The sequence below is a fragment of the Pipistrellus kuhlii genome, unplaced genomic scaffold, assembly GCF_014108245.1.
Source record: "Pipistrellus kuhlii isolate mPipKuh1 unplaced genomic scaffold, mPipKuh1.p scaffold_m20_p_15, whole genome shotgun sequence".
Classification (NCBI taxonomy): Eukaryota; Metazoa; Chordata; class Mammalia; order Chiroptera; family Vespertilionidae; genus Pipistrellus; species Pipistrellus kuhlii.
In genome coordinates this window covers 29,884,510-29,905,120 of record NW_023425460.1, presented here as the reverse complement: position 1 = coordinate 29,905,120, position 20,611 = coordinate 29,884,510, and the positions used below count along the sequence as shown (strand labels likewise).

Here is a 20,611-nt window from a genome sequence, read left to right as displayed (position 1 = left end):
CAGCCTGACACTGAGGGCCAAGCCTGTGCTCTTAGCTGTGGCGCTCGTCCAGCTACGTGACTACCTGGAGCATCCGCGTCTATAAAATAGGGACTGGAGTGCACCCGCCCATCAGAGTGCTAGAGAATCACATGTACTGCTAACTAACGTACCCAAACGTTCCTGGCTCATATTAGGGAGCCAGCGAACCCTTGGATAAACGCCTGTGTATTCTATGTAAGAACCCGAAACCTGGCTATAAATCTCCATTAGGAGGCCACTGCATAATGAGGTCCTAGTGTAACTTCAGCAATAACAATAACATCTTATGCAGGAGAAACACTCCCATTTGTGAAGATGCATTGACATAATGCTCTCACTTTACAAATGGCAAAGCTGGGGCCCAGGATGGTTACGTGAAGTACCGGGGATGGGGTGGGGAAGGGGAGGGGTCTGCGAACGGGTGCAGTCCCCTCATCGCCTTCACGCTCACCCACCTCCTCCATCCTCCCTGACTCGCAAGCCCAAGTCCCAGCACTGCCCCAGGGCGCTGCCCGCCAGGCTCAGCCACCCAGGGGTGCTGAAGAGACAGGCCCCGGGCCGGCCCCTCAGAGGAAGCGCCGTGAGCTTGGCACAGCCTGCCCCGGGCTCTGCCAAGGGAACAGATCCTCCTGCAGTCGCCAGAGCAGGTCCTGAGGGACCTCAGAAGGCTGGACCTGCAGGCAGGGGGAGAATCTGACATTACCGAACACCTATTTCATGCCAGGCACATCCGCAGCCAGTTTTCACCCACCTCTCCAAACCAGTTGTGTGCAGCCTTTTGCTGGGATGGGGGTGGGAGATTACGTACCCCTGAGAATCTCCTGGAAGCTGTGGGTTCTCTTCCCCAGATAAGGCTGCATCATTCTGCAGACAAGCCCAGGAGAGGCGGGTCAAGGTTCGGCGCTCCTAGTATAAGCCTGGGCTGTTTCAAGATTTTCTTAAACACTAGGGACCTTCTCTCTTGGACATCCCACCCCTCATCATATCAAATGCTTTCCTATCTGTCCACAGCCATGCGTGTACAGACACACATACACGAGCCTGCTGAGTTGTAGATGACTGGCACAATGCTGTCTTTTGTACCAGTTGATATGTAATAAAACATTTTCAATTTTGTGCTTGCTTTTTCTATTTTGGAGCCAATAAACGTTTTTGGTAAATAAATGTATCACACTTCAGAAAAAGACACAGGTCCTAAATGTACAGCTCCGTGGATCCTCACGAGCACCCTGGTACAGCACCCAGAAGCCACCAGGCCCCCTTCTCCTCACTATGGGGGGACCTCCCCTCCTCGGCCAGGGACAGCCGCTATTCTGCCTTCTAGCACCGTAGATTAGTTTTGCCTGTGCCCTCATTGTTTTGTGAGTGGGATTGAAGAGTTCCCACTCATTCTGAGTCTGGCTGCTTTCATGGGACCCACATTCAGGTGTCAGACATTGTCTGAGGCCTGTGAAAAGCGTGTGGGCTCCAGGTGCTGCAAACCAGGGGCTCTCAACCGTGCCTTTATTTTTATTTCTTTAATTTTTTTTTCCATTACATTTGACATACCACATTATATTCCTTCCTGGTGTATAATCCAGTGGTTGGACATACTATAACTTACTACGTGATCGCCCCAATACATGTTATAGTTACTGGAGAGGGAAGCTTTGAAAAACCCTAGTGCCCAAGCTGCACCACATAACAATGAAATCTGGGGGTAGGTCGAGGCCTCAGCAGTTTTTCTTGCTCCTTGGGTGACACCATGCATGAGAAGCAGGGGCCTAAGCAATTTTGTGAAGCATTAGTAACCCTGTTTGCAACTGGGGAAACGGAGGCCCCAGGCGTCTCCACCGCTTGCTACAGTCACAAAGCCAGATCCCATTCAGATCCGACCCAGGGCGCAGTGCCTTCACCCTTCGAGAACAGGAAAGCCAAAGCCAGGTGGGGGTGTCCCCTGCTGAGACCCTCCTCACCGGAAGACCCTCTGCGGCTGGGGCGCAGGGAGACGGGGTTTCCCAGGCCACACACGCCTCCAGGAGACAGGCAGCGCCCCAGGGGCTGGCTGTGGGAGACTCACCTCATGGCGTCCTTTGCCCGGAGCTTCTGGGAGCCGCGGTAAAGTCTTTGCAGGTGGGAGAAGCTGCTGGTTGGGGTCATGGGAAAGTTACCCACAGCTGAGGACCAGCTCTGACCCAGGCCTATTTCCGGATGCAGTGCACGATGCCGCCACGTGGGGGCACCACGAGCCTCTGTAAACTGATTTTTTTTTATTTTTTTTTTCCAACACACCCCCTTCCGCCTTCTGCCTTTGGCCAAAGTCAGTCAGAAAGTGGAGTCGTGAGATAATGAGGGGGAAGGCTGCCGCCGGGGGCGGGGGCGGGGACAGGGGGTGAGGGTCTCTGTTCCTAGGGCCTGATGAAGCCTGTCTCTGGCTGACAAGGAGGATGCAGGCACCTGGCTGCAACCAGGTGGACCCAGGAGAGAGGCCACTCCCCCCATAACTAAGCCCGCAGAGGGAATGCCAGGCGGAAAGAAGCACAGCAGGTGTGGCTGCCCCATGCGAGGTCCATGAGGAGTACAGTCCACCCACACTTCTGTGATGCCTGGGCTTGGAGGTACCAGACCTGCCTCAGGGTCCAGGCCCAGCTCCAAGTCTTCCCCTGGGAACCTGGAAAACCCCAACCTTAGGATGGCTGAGGATCTCAAGCTGCTGGGGGCAGGCAGGGGCGGGGGGGAGGTGGTCTCTGAAGCTAGATCTATCATCTTCCCCACAGTCTGGAACCAGGCTGTCTAGATTCAATGCCAAGCACTTCCTAGCTGTGTAACTTTGGTGAGCCTCGGTCTCCTCATCTGTAAAATGGGAATACTGTACCCGTCACAACATAGAGGGTTGTTGTGAGGATTGAATGATGAAATACGTAGAGTCTTAGCCTAGTGCCCAGCACACAGTAATTGCTAAATAAATGCTAGCTAGCTTCTGTTATTTTATTATTACTAGCAATATAAAGAATGTGGTTGCAAACAGAAGAGACACAATGAGCCTAGAAGAACAGCGTCCATTGTAACGATCCCCACACACCCTGGGTCTGAGCAGAGGACGTGAGTCCAGCTTGCCCAGGGCTCAAGCCCAGGCCCCGCTGCCCCTCAGTAGTAACAGCAAGTATGAAGGCCACCCAGGGTGTTGCTCAGCACAGCCCTGAGGGAACCCCTCCCCAAACCCATACCCAGAGACTGGAGCTGTTGTTCCCAACCTCTGGTGAGAGCCTCTCTCGGCCCAAACACTTAAGTGTGTGACCCCGCCTCCCTGCATCCTTCGGCAGCTTCCACCTGGGTGCCACCCTCGGTGTGAGCGTGAGCACTGGGTCCAGAGACCTTGGTTCTAAACTTGGCATCAACATCATCAACCGTGTGTCCTGGAGCCACTCACTCACCCTCTCTGGGCCTCTATTCTATCTCATTTAGATGACCTTGAAATCCCCTCCCAGCTATAGCATATGGTTTTAGCAAATGTGTGGCACACAGTGGGTGTTCAATAAATGTTATTTTATGAAACCCAAGACACAACTCTGCTAGAATTCAACACCCACACACCTTTTCAGTCTTTAGAACTAAACGAATTGTGTGATCCAACACCTAACTGTCCAACCCAAGGTAAGAGCTCAAGAAATGGGTATCTATTGAATTCACTTCTTACTTTTGACCTGGCTTTCAGTCTAACCAGATCCCCACCTGAGACTGCAGTGCCCCATATGAACTACAGATTAGGGGATCTGGAGTGTAAACCGCCCCCCCACCCACTAGACCACAAGCGTAAGGAGACAGGGTCCATCCTGCAGCGTCAGGCCACTCAGCCCACCTGCTCGGCGTGCGGTGGGCGGGCACCTCCCCGCCCCTCCCTGCGATCCTGGGGCAGAGAAGTGTCCTCCCTCACAGCAAGGAGAGAAGCAGCACAGAGCCTCAAGCTCAGCAAGTTCTTTTATTGGAAAAAGAAATAACAAAAGGCCACCGAGTCACCTGTGCCCAGCCATCCCATGGAGAGGCACAGTGGGCTGGGGTGGGCTCAGGCCGGGGCCCGGGTCAGGGAGCTATGGAGGAGCCCACTGGACTGCAGCTCTCAGGTGACTCTGGATCAGAACCCACTTGGGCTCAGGAGCTGGGACACCCTCCCTAACCCTCGGGGGGGGGGGGGCGCGTGTTGCTCCTGTGACCAAGGAAACCAGGCCCTCCCCGGTTTCAGAAAGCTGCCTGCGGTGGCTGGTCTCTCCTCTCCCCTCCCAGCACCTCCAGCCCCCGGGGCAGGCAGCCTCCGGGGTCCACCTGCAGGGCACCCGGACAGGCAGCCTCCTTCCTCGGGCACCCTGAGCCTTCGCAGCAGGGACGTACGGGCTGGACGTCCCTCTTTCCTCTCCAGAAAGAGGTTTGCCTTTTCCCTGCAGGCGGCCGGCTCCTCTGAATGTCCGAGGAGGCCTCACTGAGCCTTAGAGACCCCGGAGGGTGGGCGGGCTGAGCGTGCAGGGTCTGTGGCCCTGCTGCCTCGTCATGGGGGCTGGGACAGGGGCACGGAAGCCCCCAGGGGGGCTCTGCTCTCCTAGAACCCCAAATTCTCTTCTGCTAGCATGTGCACAGAGGCGTCAGGTGGTAAGGAGAACCTTGCAGGTAGGGAAAAGGCCTGGAAGAAGAGCCAAGCTGGCAGCCACAGGGCAGGGGCAGGGGCAGGGGCAGGGGTAGGGGCAAGGGGCGAGGGGCTCGAGGGCATGTATTTACAGAGTGTATTGCAAGGGGTTCTGGGCCCATGCAGAGCAGCAGCCACAGACCGTCACGCTGGAAGGTAAGACAGGATGCAGAGAGGGGCAGTCATCTGCCTCGCAGCCAGGGGGAACATACAGTGCACTCTCACACACAACATGCACTCACATGTGGGCACACTCACACCTAGGTGCACTCACATGCAGTCACACACCTACACACACATGCATTCACGCACAGAGTGCACTCACATTCATCCTACATGTGCCCCCACTCATGCTCACATACGTGCGGGTTCTAACCTCGGAAAGCTGGATTCGGTTCTGGCGGTTCGAGCCCCCAAGGCTGCATCTCTCCATGGAGCCTCCCCGGGACCCCACATCACCCCCAGAGCCCGGCTGTGTCCCAGACCCGCTGCCCACAGAGTCCGGGGAGCTGGATGCTTCTTGGCAAGGCCAACGTGGCCTCAGGCTTTGGTGGGGGACAGGGAGCCCTGGGTCTGAAGGCGTTCAGAAGGGGACTGAACAGCTAGCTCTCCACCACGGAGGCGCCTGTGGTCTGACCACTCCCATCTCCCCAGGCCTCAAGGCAGGTGGAGGCAGGATCACAGACAGGCAGAGGCCCAGCGTGACATCAGGAAGCACAGACACGGGGAGTCAGCCGTGGGGCGCAGGGCCCCCAGGGGAGAGTGTCCTGGGGACGGGAGACATGGGGCGAGGAATCATGCAGGACGGGGATTCTCTGTGTTACACGCCCGGGCCCTCTCGGGGTATTAAGAGTGCTGCTGCAGAAGAAGTGGATTGTCCAGATTGTGTTGTCCCCACCCCAGCCTCCGTGTGACCCGGACCAGCCTTACGGGGAAGAGCCAGGTCAGGAGGAGGACCGTCCTTCCCGGGGCCACGGCAGGGTGCGTGGCGGATGGCCTGCGGCCAACCCTGGCCAGTCCCCCTCCCGCCCGCCCGCCCGCCCGCCTGGGCAGCAAGTGGGCCCACAGTCGGACTCAGAAGCGGGTGCTCTGGTAGCGCAGCCGCCGCAGGTCTGCAAGGCCCGGGGTCCGGCCGTACACCTCCCTGCAGGGAGTTTCGGCCAGTCACCGGGACCCCGCCCCGCCGCCCCCGCCGCTGCTGCTTCCGCTGCCGCTGCTGCTGCTGCCGCTGCTGGAGCTGCCGCTGCTGCACCGGTCCTCGTAGATGGAGATCTCGATCTGGGGCCGCGTTAAGGAGGGCTGCCGGCTGCCAGCAGGATGGAGGCCAGCTAGGGGAGCAGGAGGCACAGCTGGTCCTGCTTCCTAGACAGTAAGAACCTGAGGCCTGGGGAGCTAGATCCCAAGCCCCATCTGCACACTCGGCTCAGTTATGGAGACTGGCAGGGCCAGGCACTGTGAGGGTGCACAAAGGCCCAGGAGCTCACTTTCTAGTGTCTAATCACTGAATCCCAGGACAGCACATGCCAGGGATGTGGTGTTATTATTCAGGACTAGAGGCCCGGTGCATGAAAATCCCCTAGCCCAGCCTACCCCTCTCACAATTTGGGAGCCCTCAGGGGCAGGAGGCAACCTGATGATCAGGGTAAGGTGATGCCACATCACACCTCTGCTGCTGCCACTGCCGGCAGCATAAGCCTCCGGCTTCCCTGAGTGACTGGGGAGCTGAGAGGACTGGGGGACTCTGGAGGCAGGCACCCAGGCAGGGCTGAAGGGACTGGGCACTGCCATCTTGTGGCTGTGGGTGCTGCCATCTTTGAGGATGGGGCAGTTAATTAGCATGTTCCCCTCCCTATTGGCTGTGGGTGCCCCCACCTTTGAGGTTGGGGCAGTCAATTAATATATCCCCTCCTTACTGACTGTGGGTGCCGCCATCTTTTGTGATGGCATGAGGGTCAATTAGCATATCCCCTCTCTATTACTGTAGATAGGATGTGCAAGGTCTTTGGTGTCCTGAGTTCAAATTCCACCTCTCACTCTAAACCAGTCACTTGTTGCCTGTCCGTTTTCATGTCTGTAAAATGGGTATAATAATAGAATCTTGGGGTTGTTGTGAGGCTTAAATGAGATAAAATGTGCCGGTCCCCGGCACATAGTACAGGCTCAGTAATAACAAGCGCTTCTCGCTGGGCTCTGTAAATGTGAGACTCTGGTACTTGCATTTTCTTTGCTTCATTTTCTATTAAAATTTGTTTTTTAACCATTCTATTCTTGCTGCTGCTGACTGGGGAGGGAAGTGTGCACACTAGACCAGGTGGAGTGAGCAGACCTATAACCCGGCCTCGTTTTTCTCATCTGTGAAAGGGGGACAACAGGACCTCCCATGGGGAATTAAGGAGGTTTATATGATACTAGTGACCCCGTGCATGGATTCATGCACATTGAAAGGAAAATTAATTAAAAGGTGGCCAGTGGGGCGGGACTGGGTGAGACGGGCCATACACACCCTGAAGCCAACCTTCCATGGTCCCACCCCAGCGTTTGCAGAGTGAGCGGGGTCTCCCCAGGAGGTGGGGTTCCTCAGCCTGGCTTATGGGGGATTGGGCCAAAACCGGCTCTCTAACATCCCCTGAGGGGTCTCAGAGTGTGTGTCATACAGGGTGTGGAACTCAAACAAAAGTGTGCAGTACACCAGATTTGGGGCCGATAGTGCCTCAGCAATAACATAACCCTCGGCCAAAGATAGAATTGTGTGGCCCCGTGAGGAATCAGGCTCCCTCCTCTCTGTTGCGGGGTACATCACCCAGAGAACTGCCACTGCCAAGTCAGTGCTGCTCGGCAGCTTCTGCATTGAGCGGCTGCCCCCTGTGGTCAGTGTGCATCATAGCGACCAGTCAGGCAGGGAGAGGAACACTTAGCATATTAGCCTTTTATATAGATAGATTGTAAACATGTAAATATAGGTGGCTATTTGCATATTCCCTGAGGGGCAGTATAGCCTTGCAGTTAAGACTGGGCCTGGGCTCAAATCCATGAGCCAGTGACTTACCTTCAGTGTGCTCATCTATCAAGGGACATAATGTTACCCACATTATAAGGGTGTTGTGAGAATCACATGGACCCATAGTTTCAGAGCACTTACTCTGCCACCTGGCATGCACTAAGCACTGAGTAAATGCAGCTCAATACATAAAAGCAAACCCTGAACTTCACAAACAGCATGGATAACTTATGGTGAAGGGAGAGGGTTGGTGACCAGACATGTGGGGCACCCTAAAAACCCTAGGGTGGTCCCATTTCCTGGCAGCCTCACCCCAGACCCTACTGACTGGCAGCCCTGTGCCCCTCATACACACACACACACACACACACTCAAAACAGACAGGAAGGATACAACCCTCATCCCACGCTCAACGGGGTCCGTGAGCAGGAGGCCTCGAGGGGCAAAGATCTTCTCATTCTGCTCTAGGATGTAGCGCGAGATCTTCTTGAGAACCTGCAAGGAGAGGGGCCAGTTGAGGATGCAGTGTGGCCGGGAGCCCTGGGAAGAGGGTGTAGGGTGGCCGGGGAGGGAGCACCTTCTCGTAGTGGGTCTCCATGCAGAGGAAGATGAAGTAGGCAGTGGCGCAGGCCAGGCAGCCCTCTAGGTAGGAGCTGCCCCCGATCTTCTCCGCCTCCGCGTAGAAGCCGTTGAGGGTCTTTATGGTCTCTTCAAAGAGCTGACGCTCAATCTGGAGGGAGAGAGGGTCAGAGGGCGAGGCCGAGGTCAGCCTCCCTGGGGTGTGAACAGTCACCGGCTGAGGTGGGGGGAGTGGTAGGACCACAGCAAGGGTGGGGGCAGCGCCCAGGCAAGACCAATGGGCTGCAGGCGCCGGTGAAGGAGCAGAAAGAGCACTGGACTGGACGTCAGGAGACTGGGGTTCAGACCTGGCCGTCAGCTAGCTATGTGACCTTGGACTAAGGATCTAACCACCTAGCCTCAGTTTCCACATCTGTAAAATGGGAATAAAAATGCTACTTGGGCCCTTAGCTGCTTTGTCTCAATGGATAGAGTGTCGGTCTGCAGATGGAAGGGTCCCAGGTTCGATTCCGGTCAAGGGCAAAGCCTGGGTTACCAAGTTCGATTCTCAGTAGGGGGCGTGCAGGACGCAGCCAATCAATGAGTCTCATCATTGATGTTTCTCTCTCTCTCCCTCTCCCTTCTTCTCTGAAATCAGAATAAATAAATAAATAGTATTTAAAACAAACAAATAAAGAATTCTTTTTTTCATCCTACTTGGTTTCCTTTGGAAACAGGAAGCTCCTACAATATCCTAAATGTGAATGCTTTAGGCAGAAATTCAGTGACTCTGTCACCCCCCACCCCTGTTCTGGTGGCTGTGAGCGCTCAGGACCTCATTGGTAGGGGCTCCCATGTTTGGAAGGGACTCCAAAGGCACCAGAGCATTGGGTGAGACCTCAGACGTGTCTTCCCTGGAAGGGGCACGTCCTCCTAGACAAGGATTCACGCAGAACACGACCGTTCGGGCCACAGGGAAGCTGGTCCCCCCTCATCGGTAACCATCTCAGCTAACATTTACCTACTCAGCACTCCCCCTGGGCCCCGCTTTTCTAATGCATTCTTCCACTTAACCCTCATACTTCCTCCTATCAGAGAAGCGGGGCTGTCAACCGCTTCCATTGGGGAGCACTGCTTGGTGCTCCAGCCCCGAACTCGTTTCCTTGCCCCCAGCCCAGCCAGGACAGCTCTGAGCAAGAGCTTCCCAAGCCTTCCGTCTCTTTCCAAGCAGGACCCAGGAAGTCCTCCACGGCCTGACCCTGGGCCCCGCTGAGCACATCTCCCACTCTGCCCCTCACGCTGGCCCCACACGAGCCGCACCGACCACCATGCTGCTGTTTGCCACCACAAACCTCCTCCGCCAGACCCCACTGTCCCCTGCCCTGTTCCCTGCCGCCTCCTCCCTTACTTCCCTCAGGCCTCACCTTACCCCACAGGCCACCCCTGACCGTTCCCTATCTCTAGCTCCCTCTATCCAGCTTGCCCACCCCTTATGTTTCCAGTATTTGTGAGCTCGTTAGGGGATCAGATCAGCAAAAGCCAGGCCTGTCCCACCTCCCCAAACCCGTTTAGACCTGCCTGGCTGCTGAATAAAAGGGTCCGGGTCTGCCCTCTGCCCTCCCCCAAACCCAGAGCATTCGAAGCAGCCTGGGATGGAGCCTACGCGCCCCTCTCCCCGCCAGAAACCAGGAGCAAAACTCCGCCGAAAGAGCTGATGCCAGGCCAGGGGCCGGAGGTCCCTGAGACACACAGAAGCTGGGGAGGGCTGTGGGGAACAGCCCGGACTTCAGGATCCTTCAGGGCTCCCCAGAAAATACTAATGTGGGTGAGAACTGCTGCTAAACAGTGGAGATTCCTGAACCCAGTCCCAAACACGGACCAGGCCTCTCTGAGGATACCTGGTACCACCCACCAGGCCTGGGGAGTTTACATTTAACAAGCTCTCCAGGCAGCTCCCCCACTACTGAACTGTGAGAGCTGCCGGACTAGAAACTGAGGCTCCTTCAGTGCCGGCTTTCACTGAGGCAACAGCACGACCGTGTTAAGAATGTTTTTTGGCCGAAGCCGGTTTGGCTCAGTGGTAGAGCGTCGGTCTGCGGACTGAAAGGTCCCGGTACGATTCCGGTCAAGGGCATGTACATTGGCTGCGGGCACATCCCCGGTGGAGGGTGTTCAGGAGGCGGCTGGTCGATGTTTCTCTCTCATCGACGTTTCTGGCTCTCTATCTCTCTCCCTTCCTCACTGTAAAAAATCAATAAAATATACTTTAAAAAAAAAGAAAAGAATGTTTTTTGTTTTTTAATTCTTCCGTGTGAAGTGGCTGAATCAGTGATGTGTCATACACTACTTTTATCCTGGGGGTAAAAATACACGTGACTAAGCCCCTCAGGCCCACCCCGGCCTGTGTCCCCAGCTTAGAAGCAGACGTCCTTACCCGGCCGTCCAGCTCCGGGGGGAACTTGGTCTGGAACTGACAGATGGTGCCGTCGCTGTAGTCCCTCTGGATGAAGATCTTGGTGGCCAGGGACGCGCTCCGCCGCAGCTCCTGCAGGTTGTGCACCTGCGCAGGCGAGAGGAGACCGTCCAGTGACCATCCCCCCAGGTCTGTTCCAGACGGAGGGCATCTGGGGGTGTGGGTCTTTCAGCGCTAAATTCAGGAACGTTTCTGGGAAACTGGGACCAGTTGGCCTCTACACTAAGGCGACCAGACGTCCTGCTTTTGGCGGGACAGTCCCAATTTTTAACGATTTGTCCCGCATCTGGCGGTGTTTATAAAAAGTCCCTTTTTTTTTTTTTTTTTTTTAATCGGGACTTTTTTAAAACGCCTCGGACGCGGGACAAATTGTTAAAAATCAGGACCGTCCCGCCAAAAGCAGGATGTCTGGTCACCTTACCCTACATGTGCTCCAGGAAGGTCACGAGGAAGCAGGACTATAGTGTTCACCCCCAGGAGATGCCCTGAACAAGCCCAGGAAAATATAGAAAAAGCCTGAAGCAGAGCCAAAACTGAGCCAAAACAAGGGGTTCTGGAACCATCAACAGAGCCAGAAACAAATTTTAACCAGAGGGAAAGACTTCTTGATGGCTGGCCCAAATACACACACACACACACACACACACACACACACACACACCTGATGAGGCTTCCATACTTCCATTCATTCATTCAGCAAGCATCAAATGGTCACAACTTGCCAAGCCTTGGCTCAGGGGACCCAGTACTGAACAAGGTTGGAATGTCAAACTCTGAGTGGCACTTACAGCAGGTCTGGGAGAGAGGCGTATGGGGCAGAGAGGTACTTGATGTGCCTGGAACTCAGGGAGATTCGGGTTCAGGCCCAGTCAAGTAATGGCCTGGGTAGGAGAGCACCAGGAATGGTTTTCAGGCCCAGCACTCTCACCTTAGGAAAGGAGAGTCTCACAAATGTCCCAGGCTCCAGAGAAAACTGTGGAGAAAGGGGGCTGAAGCCAGAAATAGAAGCAATTCCTTGCCCTGGTAGGAAGGAGGGGGCGATTTCTGTCCCCTGTCCACACCTACAGACTCGCCATCGACACAAACTAGCATTTGTGGGATGTGGACTCAACTCAAAGAACAGGGCCCCTTTCTTCCACTCCCAGCCTCTCATCCAACGTTCCAGACAAGCAACCCACTGGGTGAAATATGCCAGCCATTAGAGCCACGTGGAGACCGGGCCCCACAGGCAGAGTGCACACACAACCAGTTCATCCAGTGTAATTAAAGCGAGTCCATTCAGTCACTCGGCTTTCCTTTATTGAGTCCTCACTATTGCCAGGCTCCAGGGATGCCAAGCAGAAGACAGTCTGTGAGCTTCAGGGAGGGAGACAGGTAAATATATAATGAAGTCGACTGTGATAAATGCTACGGAGAAATAGCCTCTTTCCCAGAAGCACAGGCTCAGAAAGGCTTCCTGGAATCCTGTTGAGTCATTAAGGAAGGTCGGGAGTTACTAGTGGCAGGGGCAGGGGTGGGGGAGGGGGGGATTATTAGGAGGAAGAGGCAACCCAGACAGAGGGAGAAGCTTGTGCAAAGAAATGAAGATAGCAGAGAAGGTAGTCTACTCCAATGAGAAGACTTCACTGGAGGCAGATTTCAGCAAGTATGGAGTTGGTTTGCAAATCAGACAAGAACACTGGGAATAATATCGAGGAGAATTAGATTTAAAAAACTACTAGAGGGGTTTTTGAAGGGGAGGATTTTAAGATGGAAAAGAGTTGCTTAAAAGCTGTGGGAAGAATAAGTAACGTGAAAAAGATGGTCAATATGGTAGCTGGAGCAGATAATTGGTAGATCAAGGTCCTGGAAAGGTACAAATCAGAGAATGATCACTATTTGAGTCCTTCCTAATTCCAGGTGAGCCTTGTTCTGCCTAAGAGATGTGATCCCAAAGGATTGGGATTAGATTAAATAACGTATGCGTACTCCTCTAGTCTTAATAGTTCTTGATTCCTCTAATCAAGGTTTCCATTGAGATGTCTTCTTGACATCTACTAGGATCCTATGATGACTTGGAAAAATAAAGAATGCTTTGCTTATATAAATAAGTTATTCATCATTGTGTCTGGCTAAGGTTTTATATTTTTTATTTTTTAAGGAAAAGGGTGGTGGCCTTTTTCCTAACCCACTGACACGAGCCAGTCCATCTTGAGGATAGATTCCCCTCCCCGGAAGGATCATTCTGGAAGCTTTGTGAGTGGTGCACAAGAAGTGGGCATGACTGGCTGAAACCGGTTTGGCTCAATGGATAGAGCATCGGCTTGGGGACTGAAGGGTCCCGGGTTTGATTCCAGTCAAGGGCATGTACCTTGGTTGCGGGCATATCCCCAGTAGGGGGTGTGCAAGAGGCAGCTGATCGATGACTCTCTCTCATCGATGTTTCTAGCTCTCTATCTCTCTCCCTTCCTCTCTGTACAAAATCAATAAAATATATTTAAAATATATATATATTTAAAAAAAAAAAAAGAAGAAGAAGAAGTGGGCATGACTGGGGTAAGGGGCTACTTGGAAGGTTGACTAAAGTGGGTCCAATTCCAGAAAAATGTGGCGAAAATGCAAAGAAAAGGAAATGCCAGTGCTTCAGCCATTCTGACATGGACTCAGCTTCCTCCCCTCCAACATCCTCCTTTGTCTGAATTCACACACATGCCCTGTGGGCTAGCAGGCCAGGATGTGTCTCCAAGGACTGGCTAGCTGATTCTTCTACCACAGCCACCTCTTCTACCTCCCCGGCACAGGGCTAGATTAGGTCCCAGCCTCCCTTGCAGCTAGTTAGGTGTGGCCATGGGCCTGCATGAAATGTGAGTGGAAGTGATAAATGTCATTTATAGGCTTGGCTCTTAAAGACCAGCCACTCCTCTGCGATCTCTCCCCTTCCATAGAAACCCAGGGAGACTCGTGTGGAAATGAAGATGGTGGGGCCACAGTTGGAAAAAGCTCGAGTCCCTAAATCCAAGCCTAGAGGAGATCCACCTGCCTGCTGATCAGGAACACCTGATGGGAAATAAACCTTCATTGTATCACGCCATTAAGATTTTAGGGTGCTACCTTACATAAGGCAGTCCCATTTACTCTTGGCTTTTACCCACAGGTTCTCAAAGTTGCCATAGTGGGAGAGGCCAACACCATTTCCAGCCCTAACAATATCCTGAGCTTCTGGACACTGTCCTGGCTTTGGGGGACCAGGGATTCCCTCCCCTCCCTGGACAGTGTTTGTGGGGTCTTGAGGAGTTGCTAGAGGACAGTATCGGATACACTTTATATGGCAGAGCCTTCATTTCCAAGATCGACTTAAAGCACACACATCACCAACTCATCTATAGTTGATAAAGAGCAGGATTCAAGACAAGGCCATGTCTCCTGGCCCTCCCAGTGGCTCAGTTGTGAAATACCAAAAAGCCCTGACGGAAAGATGGGCCACTGGTCTAGGGGCAGGAAATCAGGTGCTCGTCCTGGCCACATGAATCTAGAAATTCTTGCCTTCTCCAGGCCTCCACTTCTTCAACTGGAAACTGACGAGATTGGAACTTTAGGTAGTCATTAAAGCCCCTTCCAGCTCTGACATTCTAGATGCCTCGTCAGGGATTATGAATGCAAAAGTTTACAGGGACTAAGCATGTAAGGGGGCCAGGTGAGGACTGTGGCTAATTAGAGAACTCAAGTCCTCCGGTCTCACCTGATGTGAGGTGTGCCTGGGCTGTGATTCTGACTTTTAAAGAAAAGCCATAAATCCAGATATCCTTAACATCAAATAGCATGATTTTTAAAATATTTCAGATAAATGTTTTACATTTATACGCACCGAGCAGACCAAATAAGGCACACCTGTGAACCAGCACCATTCCATGGCAGGGGGCCCTGGGACCAGAGCAAAAGCCAGCTGTCCAGCCACTTGCCAGCTTTCAGGAGGCTGGCCAGGGTTTTTAGCCAAGATCATGAAGCTCTGAAACCCCACTAGAGTGTTCCAGAACATGCACCCACCTCTCCCGGGGGTCACAGCTGCTGTGTCTTCCCTGGGCGGTCCCCCTGGACACTGACCCAGACACCTGGGCGTCTTATCCACTTCTTATCTTCCTCAACCCTCCCCTCTCCCATCACTGTTCTCAATAGAGTTAACCTGTTGGAGGTGGAGAGGAACAAGCACAGAGTACAGATAAGCACTCCCAGGCCTGGGCTGCCCTAGACACACCGGAGGCCCCTTCTGGCCCATATCTCTATCCTCATTAAAAACAGCTAATTCTGAGGATGCTTTTGAGACTCGACTCTGGAATCAGGAAATGCAGCTGATGAGCCAACATCATGCTCCCTGGCCAGGCTGTGGGGGAGTGAGGACCATGAGTCACAGGCAGACAAGTGGGGCCTCAGGATGGAAACCTGGGCACAAGGCCTCCTTGCACCTCAGAGCCCAAGCCCAGCCCATTGTCTGCTGGTCGTCAATGTGTGCCTCCGAGATCAAACCTTGGACACATTTTAAAGTCTCCCAGGAGCCAAACTCCACCTCTTGGAGAAGCCCCTTTCAGCCAGGCATTTCCTAGCTGCCTTGGCCACCTGGGCAGTAGTCCCTGCTCCCAGTGACACACATACACAGAGATTTGTCGCTCAGGATATAGGCTCAGTTTTCAAATGAGGTCAGTGTACCACTCAGGAGGCGTCTCCCTCCTCTGTGTTCCTTACACACACCCCTCCCGTGAAGCTGACTCTTAAACAGAAATAAGGGAGCAAAAGGGTCCTGTTTCCATGCTTTCCTTATCCAGGGATCCAGGGACAGCCCATCTTTGTTAAGCCTCTCTCTTATTGCTCTTCCTCACTGTCTTCTCCCTCCCTCTCTCTCTTTTCCTCCCTCCCTCTCTCTTTCCCTTCTCCTCCCCTCAAAGCACCTTCTGCTGGAGCTAAGGACCCCCCTTCAGAATCCTAAGGGAATGGCCACAGGAGGTTGGCATGAGGTCTCCTTCTCCCAACAGGTTTTTCCTGGTGATCGTCCCTCATTCCGCACGTTAAAAAGAGCCTGGGGAGGATGACTCACTCTGCAGCCCGGATAATGTGCACGTCCTGCGCCTTGGCAGGGCGAAAGCTTCCTCCCTCGGTGCTCCATCAGAGTCCACCCAAGGCAAAGCCTGGCAATGAGCAATGTTTGCCCTCCGCTCCCCCTCCCTTGTGAGCATTCCTCTGTCCCTCTGCCCTCAAGCTGGCCCAGCCAGACCAGTTCCCACACGCCCGCCATTCCGGAACTCCTTCAAAGCTTCATGTCGAGACCCTCTAGTGCCCACCTCTCTATTGGGCAATAAGGCTGGCCAACTGAGACACCTTGGATACAGCCAAATGCTCCCTGGCCAGGGAGGCAGAAGACTCAAGTTCTAGTCCTGGCCCTGCTGATTTTTAGCCATATTTTTTTGAATAAGTCTCAGCTCCCCAGTTGCATCATCTGTAAAATGAGATAATGATGCCTTCCTTGGCTCCTTCACAGGGACCAGGCAAGCTGCTGCATCTCCACTGTCTCATCCAGTTAATTGGGAATAATAACACCATCCTTGCCCACTTCACAGGGTTGCCCTAAGACTCAAAGGAAAGCACGCATGTGATATTGCTTTGAACCCAGGAAAAGTGCTAGATTCAAGAAGTGTGATGGGGAGAATCACACATGCCTCACAGCAGCCTCTTGGAAACAGAGCATCGACCTCGAGAGGTGAGCCTGCTGTTTGGAGTCTGGGAAGCGTAGACCCGAGAGGAAGCTATGCTGCGGCAGGTGGGCCTCTTGGAATCTTGTCAGATGGCATCACGGATGCAGCTGCCTCCTCTGCCCATGCCCCTGGCCCAATGGTGCCCGTGTGGCTGACGTTTCCTTCCTGCCTAACACCTGCAGCCTCCACTGCAGTCTGACAGCCCTGTCTGGAACGTGACCTGCTCCTTGGCCATTTCTCCTTGTTCCTCCTGCTCTCCCCGGGGTCTGTGGTACTTTCTGAGCATCCTGCATCCCTCCGCCCTAGAAACCAAGCTCCATGGGGCCTGCTCCAGGCTAGCCCCTCCCAGGGTCCTGGGGGCAAGCTCCTCTAGTGAAGCCTGAGCCAAGTCAAAGCCTAAGCCAGGTCAGAAACAGGAGTGATGCTGAGCAATGGCACTGGTTCTGTGGTGGAGACACCAGCAGAATAACAATGACACTTCGTATTGAAGTCACGCTGCTCACCAGGATGCCCGGAGGCACAGCACTAAGCCATTCAAAAGCTTCTGCTGTCCCCATGGCTCAGGTCCCAGCTGTGTCAGAAATAGGAAAACACCACAAAAGAAGTCCACATCGGAACCGGGTGTCCTGGGTTCCACTCCAAAAATCCAAAGAAAGGAAACTTTCAGCTCTACAGCTGACATGCTGTGTGAGTAGTTTCAAGCAGACCCTCCCCTTCTCTGTGGCTTACCTTCCCCACTTACCAAGTGGGAACATAAAGAGCCCCATTTCCCTGATGAAAGGAGGGGGCAGAAGAGGTCCTTCCTGGCCTTGTAAGCATTGCACATAGATTCTGACCTCGGCTCTCGGCTATCAGGTCCCTTGGTTCAACTTTCAAGTCTCTTGAAAGTAACACCCCTATAGGCACACCTCGAGGAAGGCACACTCCTCCCATCAGACACAGGAGAAATGTGGACACCCAGGCACAGGAACCTCCAGTGTGGAGGATAAACGCAAGCCAGGGCAGCTCATTCAAACCAACCATTTGGGGTTTTGGCTTGGAGATCCCTTGTCTCCCTCTGGCCCCTGAAGGAAATGCTGATGTGGAGGTAGGTCTGCCATGCCTTCGCCAGGTTTTTCTGGCTCAGCAGCTGAATCGCTGCACCGCATAGCAACAGCACCCAGCCGCATTCCCTCTCCGAGGCTCATTTCCAACCCTTAGGGTAGGGAAGCTTGCAGTCGAGGGGAAGGGGAAACCCCAGCAGAAGTGCTGGAGCAGCCCTGGTTGGCGCTAGTGCCAACAAGTGGCACGGATAGCTCCAGCACTCAAATGGGGCAGATGGACAAGCCAGGGGTGAGCTGAGCTCCGCTCTTCCCCTCTGCCACTGCACCATCCACCCCTTCCGCCCCCACCGACCCTGGAAACCACCTCACCCCACCTCCTCACCCCATACCCTCCCGCCCCACCCCCGCCTCCTTTCCCGCCCAGCACGCCCCTAGAGGGGATCTGTTCCCGCAGCGGCCGGGCACTGCCACGTGCTGGCCCCCCTACCTCGGTGGCCATGTTCCGGGGGTGCTGACCGCTCGAGCCCACTGAGGGGTTGGCCAAGGCGGCTGTCCGCGGCGCCGTCCGCAGGTGGGATGGCGGCGGCTGTGAAATGGGGTCCTGGGCGCTGTCCGTGGTGCTGATGCGGCGCCGGGGTCCCGGGCGCCGGTGGGCAGGGGGCCCCGCGGGCTCCTGGGTCCGGCCGCGGTGCTGTCCGCGGTGCTGATGCGGGCGAGGCGAGGTGAGGCCGCGCCCCAGGCTATTCCTCGCCGGCCTGCCCGCTGCTGCCGCTCCTGCAGGCAACCGCAGGGTTTGGGTTTGACAGCGGCGGGGGTGCGAGTGGGGACGGCGCGGGGAGGAGGGGGCAGGCGCCTCCGCCGAGCGGGAGGGGGAAGCGGCGGCCCCCAGGCTCCGGCGCCCGCCCGCCCGCCGGAGAGGAGTCCCGCCCGCGGCCAGCGGCTCGGCTCCCGCCCCGGCGCGGAGGCTCCGCCCCTCCTGCCCTTCCCCCCCTGCAAAGCGCCCGGAGCTCTGTGCTCGCTCTGGCCTCCCGGGACCCACCAGCAGACACAGAGGAGCGAGAGGCAGGACAGTTCTGGGGCAAGACACTCCACTGGCAGAGGCTAAGGGTCCTCGGCTCGTTCGCCAGCGGCTCCGTTTCCTCTCCAGCCCTCCCCTCTGTGGTCCAGGCTGCCTCTCCCGTATATTTTTCTTCTTCCTTTCCGGTTCCTTCCCTGGGCTCCCCTCCCTCTTCCCCCCTTTCTCTCCTGTTCGCTGCCTTGAAACCTATTCGCTAGCAGAGGATACTGCAGGCCGAAGAGAGTCATTTCTTTTCTTTAAATACGTCCCCGAGTTTTCTTCCCTGACACCCTGGTCCCTTTTTTTCAAGGAGCTCCAGCATTGAAGCCAGACTGTTCCTGCCAATCTTCCTGGCACTGGCCCGGGCCCCACCCCTCTTTCCTCTGGCCTCTGAACCACCAGAGTTTACAACACATACACACACACACACACACACACACACACACACACACACGCCACTCAAAACCGCAAGCTGGCGGTGCCAAACTGGTGGGCTCACTCTCCAAGGATGGCAGATCCGGCTCCGGGGTTGCCTTTGCATTTTCGACATCACATTTTCCACCCAGATGACCTTCTGGCTTAATGAACAAAAAGGAAACACCGACACAGGTGCCTTTCACCCACCCATACTACTCCTTGTCCCTTTGAGGGGAGCTGGGCGCGTTCCTCTGCTGCTTGCTGCTGCCTGAGGGTCAAGAGCAGCAAATACAGGAGAGAGGAGCCGCCGGGAGAACTGGGCTCTGACTGCAGCCTCACAAGCTGTGTGACCTGAGGCACATGCTTCCCATCTGAGCGTATTTCTGCAAAATGTGTGGGACTTCGCAAGACTACCTCTAGTGGTTTTATTTCTCCCTCCAACCTTGTGTTTTGTGAAATTTTCAAACATACCAGAAAGCTGAAAGAATAATACGATAAGCTATACTATCTATCTAGCATGAATAGTTAACATCGCACCATATGTGCTCAATAGACAAGGTCAGAAACATGGAGGTACATGCCACTAGAAAGTGACTGGCATTAGGAGGCTTAAGTATAATACTTCACCACGTGTCTAAGAATAAGGGCGGTCTCCTACACAATCACAACATTACTAACACACCTTTAAAGATTTCGTGTCATCTAATATCCTAGCTCCACGGTCGGCAAATGCGGGTCGCGAGCCACATGCGGCTCTTTGGCCCCTTGAGTGTGGCTCTTCCACAAAATATCACGGCCTGGGCGAGTCTATTTTGAAGAAGTGGTGTTAGAAGAAGTTTCAGTTTTAAAAATTTGACTCTCAAAAGAAATTTCAATCGTTGTACTGTTGATATTTGGCTCTGTTGACTAATGAGTTTGCCAACCTAGCTTATTGCTCCTAAAACACATTAATAGAAATGATCCCCTCAAAACTTCCCCCAGAACTTTTCATTTTTAATAGCTAAATATATTGAGCACTTACTATGTGGCAGGCCATATGATATGTACTTCACATGTATTACCATATATGTAATCCTCACCATTGTTATTTGAATTAAAATTATTGAATTATTAATTATTTAACAATAAATAATTAAGTGACTTAATATTCTTTTCTTATTCCCACTTTACAAAGGAGGCGACTGAGTAAGTTGCCCAAAGTGATGTGGCTTATGAGCAATGGAGGCAAGATTCAAAGATGGGCAGTCAAGCTCCAGGGTCTGTGTGGGGGTACTGCCTCCCTCCAGCATCTTGTAGACCATAAACTACCAAGCAGTAACCACAGCTCCAACTGCCTATTTCACAGGCGAACACACTGAGTCCCCGAGGACATGCCCAGGTAGTTACAGGCAGGTGTTTTGTTCTGCCTTAGAATTTGACAAATGAGTTAACATCAAGGAACAACCTGAAAATAACTGGGAATCCCATGGTGGTCACTGGTACTAAATAAATGCATAATCTGATTATCTCTACGTATAACACTCCTGGTTCCTCACACTTGATTTTGGTCATATTAATTAGACAATGTCTGGAAACCACACTCTTCATCTGATGATGAGACCTAGATGAGTTTATTCAGTAAGTCCATTCATTCAACATAGGTTTGTCGGACATTTACTATACATCAGATA

The 20,611-nt window shown here is 53.8% G+C and overlaps 1 protein-coding gene and 1 long non-coding RNA gene across 2 annotated transcripts; both read right to left on the bottom strand.

Moving 5' to 3' along the window:
* Positions 1-3,960: 3,960 nt before the first annotated feature.
* On the bottom strand, positions 3,961-18,414 carry GOLGA7B (golgin A7 family member B). The gene is made up of 5 exons (XM_036438783.2): positions 17,955-18,414; positions 10,666-10,791; positions 8,251-8,403; positions 8,067-8,168; positions 3,961-5,953 (listed from the first exon to the last, which is right to left on the bottom strand). The coding sequence occupies exons 1-5, from the start codon at positions 17,964-17,966 to the stop codon at positions 5,840-5,842; spliced, it is 507 nt and encodes a 168-aa protein (XP_036294676.1). The 5' UTR covers positions 17,967-18,414; the 3' UTR covers positions 3,961-5,839.
* LOC123650976 lies at positions 3,961-18,981 on the bottom strand. Its single transcript, XR_006741704.1, has 2 exons — positions 18,947-18,981; positions 3,961-4,935 (listed from the first exon to the last, which is right to left on the bottom strand). It is a non-coding gene; the product is annotated as an uncharacterized LOC123650976 (long non-coding RNA).
* Between the last annotated feature and the right edge of the window lie 1,630 nt (positions 18,982-20,611).

Bases quoted from the DNA above. Each gene is read 5' to 3' on its own strand.
- GOLGA7B (XM_036438783.2), bottom strand. The intron at 8,404-10,665 runs GTAAGGACGTCT...CTCTCCCTCCAG, and splicing joins CCCCGGAGCTGGACGGCCGG to ATTGAGCGTCAGCTCTTTGA. The intron at 8,169-8,250 runs GTGCTCCCTCCC...CTCTCCTTGCAG, and splicing joins TGGAGACCCACTACGAGAAG to GTTCTCAAGAAGATCTCGCG.